The following is an 8,688-nucleotide window of genomic DNA, read 5'->3' as shown; positions in this document are numbered from 1 at the left end:
TGCTGAAATATACTTTATAAATGTGTAAAGGAAAACATGATAAATGCAGGCATTTGCTGTCATTTTGTTCTTTTAAATAAATAACTGAGTATAATGAGTCTCAGCCACAGAATGAACATAATGAACCTCCAAACAACAAGATGTTGTCTGAGAGCAATATTTACCACTGAGGAAGGGATTGTTACAGAAACAAAAATTGTTTAGACGTTAGTGGGTGAGATAAGAATCTATTAAAGGAATTAAAAGCTGAGATGATTCATCACACATTTCTGCTTATTTGTAAGAGACACATGAAAGGCAGGGATTTCAAAACATTTGTATTAGAAAAACATCAATAACAAAGCCTACTGATTTAATTTTTCAGTCTCTCGGGCTTCAAAAGAAGATGTGACTTGTCCGCATTCGCCTCGAAAAACATACGGCTCTGTAAATTAGCCAAGGCTCAGTTTGCTTTGCTACATTACATTTTGAAATTGGTCACCTATAAATGATATTTACAGGATTTTGCTATGTGCAGCAATCTAAGAGTTGCTTCTGGTTGTGCTAGGAGCCAGATTTCTGATGCGGTTCAGAGCAGGGAACTGCTTCTCTCAGCGCTGCTGCGGCTTGCAGAGGAGCGTGTGCGTCCTCTTCTTTCCCCCTGCACCACTGCGGTCCCCTGCTCAGCAACCTGCTCTGCCACCGTTGTTTCCAGCGCTGACAAAAGGCCTCTGTAATGAAGATCGGTGGCATCACTCACACACAGGTGCTTTGCGTTCCCCTGCCATTTGCATGAGGATGTTGCAGTGGGTTATTGAAGAGATTTTGGTGTGATTGATGAAGCTTATAGGGCCACACTCGTATTAAGTTGCCTGGGTCCTGGACCAAGTTCTCACAGCACAGCTATTGTAGAAAATTTGTTTTAAAGTATTTTTCATAGCAGAACAGAGATAGCATTGAATTGTAAAAATGTGCACGGCTGTCAGGAGTCTTTTGTGTACGTTTGCTATAGGGGGATAGTACGGAACACAGCAACAAAAGCAAGAAATGGAGAAAAAAGTGGAACCAGGAGACAATATGTAAATAAACAAGAAAGCTATCAGCTAGCATTGTGACTGTGAACAAATGGAAGAAAACAGGAGTTGCAGTTCAGCAAATTCAGATTCCTCTTGCTGTACGGTCTGAGTTTTGCTAAGCAATATTACTTCAGCTGTCTCCTGTAAGTTGAGCATCTTTAAAGCAGCCTTTGGAAACAAACTGGCTTGTACCAGCTTCTGCTGACTGGGACAATGGGGGGAAATAAAGGACGGCCGTGTCCTGGTAGCTCCCTGCCTTCGAGGAGATGTTTGATAGCATATTTGGAAAATGGAGCTGTGCTGAGGTCAGCACCTTAGAGGGGAAGCCTCAAGCTCCTGCAAGGCTTCCCCAGACTGCTTGCTGGTGTTCCTGGCCATGCCCGAGGGAGAGAAGGGTATTTGGTGAAGGGGAGAGGGAATTAAAGGGTGCAAGGAGGTCCACGGGTGACACAGAGTGCTTTGAAAGGTGCTCCTGGAGCTAGGATGATTGGTAGAAAGTTGAGAACTCCATCTGCATGCTGAGGCATCCTCCTCACCCCCTGAAACACCAGCATCCCCAGCACGAGCTCGGTATGGCACACCAAAATCCCAATTGACTTTGCTTTTCAGGAAAAAGTGATTCCTTTCCAGACTACAACTGTGTTAAAAACAAAAGAAGAAAATTCCTGTTTTAAATATTAGGAAGAAAAACTGTATCAGAATTGTTTATTTCAATGGCAGCTTTTCCCTTTACCCCATGCCATCGAAAAATGCTCAACTGTGTTTTTGCTCCCGCCTGAAGGTGTGATGATGTGCCTTGTAACAGAGCAGGCACAGGACTTTTCAACTCAGGAGCCGGCTGTTTGGTGGATTCGTAGTTGTCTAAAGAAAAATGCCTTTGTGGGAAGAAATATCACGCAGCTATAGGAGTCGCTGCCTTGTTTGTTACAACGCCTAATGCTTATTTGAAGGATTAATTCAGCTATTCCTTATTCATATTTTCATTTCTAATACATTTCTGTTTGTGTATCTTCCAACTGAACATACTGTGCTTCTGTTTAACTGTCTATTTATAGTCATAAGAGAAATAAACATATAAAATAAATGCATCTTGATGCATAGCTGTGCAGGAGTACAGATGTTTTATTAATGAAAATGAATCCAGCTTTTTGTAAGTCATGGCAGCAATATAACATATCATTGTTTGGTTCTCTGCTAGACAGTCCCTGCTGTTTTTACATAGAAATTCCTGTAATACTTAATGGACATCTGGAAGAATTCAGCCAATTAATCGAATTCACGCAGGAGCTAGGCTAATGGCTGTCTGAAAGGCAGATTACATTAAATCAAACTTGCAATATGAATGAAAGTACTTAATCATACATGCAACATTCATTAGATGCGGCACAGCAAGTGTTTTGATTACTTTAATGAAAGATCAGGTAAAGTGCATCAACTGAACAGATTGAAGAGACAGCATGCTTACAAATGTTTGATTATGTTGACTATCAACAGAAACAGTGCCAGTAATTTATAGCAAAAACATATTTGGAGGAGGAGGAGTATGGAGCTGGTGAACTTGGGAGGGGAAGTGAAAATTGGGCCTCGCCTCCAAACACTTTAATTAATAGTCAGGATAGCGAGACTTTAATCAAATGTCATGGAAGAAGCAGAACAGATGCATTTGGAGAGTCTCGTAAGGCAACTGCTAGTCATTGCTGATGTTTGCAGGCTTAGCCCATGATGCTGTTTTCAAATCCCCTGTGTCTTGTCTGACTTTGGAGTAAACATGGCAAATTCCTAATTGCAAAAATATTTTCAAAACAATATAATGGTTTGAGAAAGGCAATGATTTCTGATTTTTGCTGCTCTCCCCCACGCTTCCTACTGGAGACATCCTCAATTCCCTGGTGCCGGCCACCCTTGCTGTCTGCATCCCAAATGCTGTCACGTTTCCCCTTTTATGACTCCCCATCTGGAAGCTCATTTTGTCCTCGCCCCCAGGGGCTTTCCCACACTGCTCGTCACCCAGAGGGGCACAGCCTCCCACCTGATGCACCCGCCACACTCCAGCACTGCAGCCTCACCTGTGTGCAGAAGGGAGTTTGCCAGCTCTTTTTTTTTTGGGACTAGCAAGTTGGCTGACCTCAGAGGCTGGAGGTGAGCTTCCTACAGGAGCAGCCAGGTCTCTAGACCAGCACTCCATTTTCTTTCCCCTTTTTCTTCAGATTTCATGTACTGAGATTAATTGTGTGAGTCATTTCCTTGTGGGAGCTGTTGCCCTCCTTGCTGCTTTTGTGAAATGCAGGCACCCAACTCAGATGTGTTTTATTTCCACGTAATGCAGTTTTCCTACTTGTTTCTTTATGTTGTTTTTCTGGTCAGCTTTCTGTGTTGGTTTTCTCTCCTTCTCCATCCCCTGCCACTGCTGTTCCTTATCTCTGCCTTAGGTGCCCCACCTGCCGCTTTGTAACTGCTGGTGCTCCTGCTCATGGCTCCTATGTTGCCATCTGTGTTGCGGTGGCCAGAAGAGACCTGCACCTTATTCCTCAACAGTTCCTGCAATTCCTCCACATAGGAAAGTGAAGATTCAATAATATTTTTCCAACAGGAGTTACCTGCAGCTCAGGCAAGAGAGGGATCTGAGAGTCTGGTGGAGCCTGAAGAAAACAGAGACACAAGTCTTTGGCACCAGCCAAGGGAATCGTTTGTATCCCCTCCAAGCCAGCAGAATTTTATGGAGCAAGTTGGTGTTGGAGCATGAGCGTGACATAATTATGGGGAAAAACAAAACAAAACAAGACAACCAGGTAAATATTTTCCTGAGGGCTGGGCTCGCTGCACTGTGTCCCTGTGGAAGTCTCCCTGGGTGTGCTGTCTGCACCTGGAAGTGTTTCTTACCAGGAGATATGTGCAGAACAGGCACAACTCACGAGCCTCATCCCTCCCGTGCTCCTGCTATCTCTGTCTCTTGAGCTGTTGTGCTCTTCACATGCAGAGCCGCCTACCTATCTGCACGTACATCTGCACGTAGCGCAGCTGGGACTCGTGCTCACTGAAAGCCGCTACTGCTATTCCTATAATTAATAACCGTGGCCTTTCCATGAAAAGGAGTATCTTTTTCAGTGAATTACAACATATAATGATGTTTGTAGGAAAAAGACTGCTGAGTATCTTATGCCGAAGGAAGCCCGAGCTTCCTATTTATGACTTTGTGAGATCAATAAATAACCCCATTACAAGCACAATTGTAATGGCAGATGGCTTCAGCCTGTGGGACACCAGCTGAAATCAGTAATGAAATAACAAAAGTCATAATGGTCCCATTGAGGCTCGTGGATGGAGGGCATCACTGTCCTCCAGCATCAGCTCGGTGATGGCAGTGTGGCGCATAGATGGTGTGACGTTATTTACAAAAAAGAAGGGTGGGTGAATGCTTTCATAGTATTCTAAAACCCCTTAAAATGCCTCCAGTCCAAGTATCTTCACAGAACAAATTGTTTCATACCTTCTATTATGGAAACCTCTTCCTTAACATTTGAGCAATAAAGAAAGCAGCTGTTAGCATAATTTCCCCCCTGAGGACAATTGACCTCAGGTAAAACAAACCCCAATTAATGTACCAGCAAGGCCAGGTAATGGTATTTCAGGTAATAATTGCAGGCAATGTCTTGCAATGCAGAAATCTCCTTCCATGTCTGTCACCAGCACTGAACCCTGACTGCATCAGGGTAAGCGGCAGCCTCCTTGCAGGAGGAGGCTCCGGTGGCTGGCGCTGCCCCCAGCAGCAGCCTGCATTTTGTCTGTGGGATGCTCGAGCCCCGGGCTGGGCCCGCTCCTCGGGCTGTGCCGTCACGGCAGCCTCTACCAAGGGCAGTCTTCTGAGGCGGCTCCTGCCTCCCTTCTATTTACTGCTCCCTCAGTTACAAACCAGATGTCGAGGGAAGATTCAAAAGTCAACTTTATTTGAAATTTGAAAATATAAAAAACTTGACCACAACAACTTTTTTTTTGTGGTGGGCAAGGGACACATGAAGGAGAAAAATGTCCTTTAATCCTTTGCTTATAGTCTTTTTCTATTTTATTTTTAACTTTTATTTTTTAAAGCTGTGGTTATTTTTTCTCTTATTAAGTGGCTGAAGGCACTTCTCCCTCTTTCTGCCCCTGGAAGAGTTTTTAGCCTTTTCTCTGAGACCAGCCCTCACCCGGGACCTTCTCCCTCCCAGCCGGCAGGGCTGCCATACATTCCTCTCTCTGTTTATGCCTGAGGAAAATCCAAACGCAGCTGCCCGCTCGCTCAGTGACGATTTGCTCGTCCCTGGCACCAACACAGGCCTGCAGCCCACCACAGGCCGTGAGGCGAGGTGCCAGAGCCCGGTGGGTTTGGGTTTGGGTGGGCAGCAGAGCGGTGCCCACCTCATGACCGGGCTGCTGGGCAGCCTGTGGGCACTGGCACCTCAGGTGGTGTCCCCTCAGCTGCCTCAGGCATGAGGTGCCAGCACCATGCACTGGAACTCGATGAGACCTCTCTGCTTAGCAAGGGCTTTTGGCAGGGGAAATACCTAGCGGAACATGAAGGTCCTCAGGAGGTTGCTTTGGCTGCCGCTGAACCTGCCTTCTGAATCCCGGTAAGGCCCGAATACAGCCCCGTTTGGTCAGGGAAGTTGTGAGCAGGAGTGAAAGCGCATCCACACAGAAGAGGAAGCCCCTGCCAAGGGGAGGAAGAGCAGCAGCATCTCAATCCCCTCTGCTTCCTAGACACACCTGCATTTATTTACCCAGGTCAGGAATGAGGGCTGGGTCTGAGGAGGTGAAGATTTAAGAAAGGAAACAGCTTCCTTGCACTCTCAGCCCCGCCAGCTCCCCAGGAGCGTCTGTGTCCTTTCTGCTCATTAGCCATCGCATCTTTCTGCTAGAAGTTTGATTTCCTATTAACGGTGGGATTAACCCTTTGGCTAATCCAAGGTCATCTAAGGATGACTCTTATGTAAGCAGCCAATACATTCGATGAGGTCTAACCTAGTTCTATCAGTCTCCAGAGAACACGGTGTATGGCCAGGAGACCTGCCACTTCTCCCGGCAGCATTCAGCTGCTTGCTTAGGAAAGCCTTCACCCTGCATGAATTTGCCTCATGTATGATGCTCAGGTGGGCTGAGTGTCGCTCTCTCAGCAGTGTGATGGGACCAGTGGAATTTAAAGTCAGGGGGAGTAAAATCTTGCAAATTCCCCCAGGATTTGTGTGTGCGTGCATGTGCAGAATTGTTAAGTATCCTTATAAATCACTGGAATGTCTCAATTCTGAAAATTTTGGAAGGAATAAAAGCTGAAGGTAAAAGTATAAAGCCATGTGACAGTTCAGAATGCCTATAAGCTCACAGAGTCTCATGTAACCAGGGTCACCAGGACCAAATTCTCTTGTGGTGGGGTGGTGCAAAACACTCTGAAGAGAAATACTAAATGGGAGCCAAGGAACTGGAAGCCAGCACTGGAGAAGGGGCAGGGTAGAGACAAAAGATTTGTTGAGGCAAACCCAGGCATGAATCCCAAAACAGTTTTGCCAGTGTCTTTGTAAAAGACCCCCGGGAGGTGGCATGTGCTGCAGTGAGACCATTGATGGGATGTTCTTCACTTCTGGCCCCACCTCACAAAGCAGTAGTGCAACGGAGCTGGACCAAAGGCCTACAAGGGCATGGGGGGTTCAGCTGCCCGCCACGCTGGGGCAAGGAGCAAGGGGTGCTGAGGGGCTGGGGCTGGAGCAGTGCTTTGGGAGGGGAGGCTCTGAAGTGCCCCGCAGCCTTCTCGCAGCCCCTGGGCTGCGTCTGGCCTGGCTGCTGAGGGCCTGGGGGAGCTCCCTGGCACAGCTCCAGCCTGCAGCTCAAAGCCCTGGAAAATGGCCGAGGTCCCAGCAAATGCTCTCCATGCACCTACTGTCCAGCCAGCACGTGGTGCTCCCAGGTAGGAAAAGGCTCTGCGAGGTTCCTCACCCCTTAGGACAGGAGCAGAGCTGGGCTTTCCCACCACAGACTTCTGCAGTGTGACCAAGGCAAAGGGAACAGTGAAAGGGAGGAACATGGCTTTGCAAATTGAAAGTCTTATTTACATTTTGCTTGGAGGAACAGTGTAACACAGTGGCTCTGTAAGCAGGGATACAGTAATTCAGTGAGAAATGGAGTTGGGAAGTCCCAGTTACAAAGGTCAACCGGGCATTAGGAAAAAATCATGCGGTCCATCCAGGGAGTGATCTAGCTGTGCTGCAGCACGGCTCATCGGTCCCAATTACAATGGTTTGTAGTAACGAGGGGCGATCTCTGGCTCGCAGTCTGTAACGTAATCTAAAATTCAGCGCAGTGGTGAGAGCGGAGGGAAACGGGTGACGAGAGCGGGGCAAAGCACGCTCACGGATTTGCTGCGGGGGGATAAGCGGGGCGCTCAGGCGGGCCCCAGCGCCCCGTTCCCCCGGAGCCCGCTCCGTCGGTGCGCGGGCAGCCGCGAGCACACCCCGGCCGTCGGTGCTGGGCCGTGCAGCTCAGGTCCGAGCGGCGGAGGCGGCCCCGCTCCCTCAGGCTCCCCTTCCCCTCCCGGCTCGACGGGGCGATGCCGGCGGGTGCCTGGGGGCCTTGCCGCCGCCTCCTCCCCCGCGGCCGCCAGCGCCGGCCCCAGCCCCTCATTGGCCGCCGGCGCCGGAGGGAGGAGGGCGCCCGGGCGGGAGCGGGCGCCGGGGGTATAAAGGCCGGGCGGGCCCAGCGCGCCGCGCTCCCGCAGCCCTCCCGGTCTCGCCATGCCGCGCGGCTTCCTCGTCAAGCGCAGCCGGCGCCCCGGCGGCTCCTACCGGGCGCGCCCTCGGGAGCGGGACCGGGACCCGCCGCTGCCGTCGTCGTCGTCGTCGCCGCCGCCGCCGCCCGCCGCTGCCGCTGAGGGCAGCCCCGCCGCCCGGCAAGGGGCGGAGGAGGAGGAGGAGGGCGAGGAGGAGGAGGGGGCCGCCTCTGCCTGCCCCGCGCCCGCCGCGGCGACGTGGAGCCCCGGCGGCGGGGGCCCGCTGCGAGCCCCGGCGGAGGGAGCGGGCGCCTGGGGGGCGGCGGGGCCGTGCAGCGCGGCGGGACCGCGGGCGGCGTTCTTCGAGCGGTGCCTCAGCTCCCCGGCGTCCGCCGAGTCCTTCCCGCTGGCCGCCTCCTTCCCGCCGGCCGAGAAGCTGCTGCTGCAGCCCCGCACGCCGCTGCCCGCCCCGCCGCCGCCCGCCCCGCAGCCCCCGCAGCCGCCGCCGGGCCCGGCGCTGAAGAGGCCGTCGAGGGCCAAGGCGCCCGGCAAGAAGGCGAAGGCCACGCGGAAGCTGAGCTTCGCCGACGAGGTGACCACCTCGCCCGTGCTGGGGCTGCGCATCAAGGAGGAGGGCCCCGAGGTGCGGCCGGGGCCCGGGCCGCCGCCGTCGGGGGGGCGCACGCCGCTGGGCGAGTTCATCTGCCAGCTGTGCAAGGAGCACTACGCCGACCCGCTGGCGCTGGCCCAGCACCGCTGCTCCCGCATCGTGCGCGTCGAGTACCGCTGCCCCGAGTGCCACAAGATCTTCAGCTGCCCCGCCAACCTGGCCTCGCACCGCCGCTGGCACAAGCCGCGGCCCGGCCCCAGCGCCGACGGCGCCGCCGCCGCCGCCGCCCC

General features: G+C 51.8%; 1 protein-coding gene across 1 annotated transcript in view; it reads left to right on the top strand.

The window, feature by feature from the left end:
• Nucleotides 1-7,810: 7,810 nt before the first annotated feature.
• Nucleotides 7,811-8,688, top strand: part of INSM2 (INSM transcriptional repressor 2) — a 4,360-nt gene continuing 3,482 nt past the window's right edge. The window contains exon 1 of the mRNA XM_035327570.1: nucleotides 7,811-8,683. Coding sequence (XP_035183461.1) covers nucleotides 7,814-8,683 — 870 coding nt within the window. The 5' untranslated portion in view covers nucleotides 7,811-7,813. The remainder of the gene's footprint in view (nucleotides 8,684-8,688) is intronic.

This window comes from Oxyura jamaicensis, chromosome 5 (assembly GCF_011077185.1).
Source record: "Oxyura jamaicensis isolate SHBP4307 breed ruddy duck chromosome 5, BPBGC_Ojam_1.0, whole genome shotgun sequence".
NCBI classification, from domain to species: Eukaryota; Metazoa; Chordata; class Aves; order Anseriformes; family Anatidae; genus Oxyura; species Oxyura jamaicensis.
The sequence above is the reverse complement of the archived record's forward strand: the minus strand, read 5'-3'. Positions and strand labels throughout refer to the sequence as shown.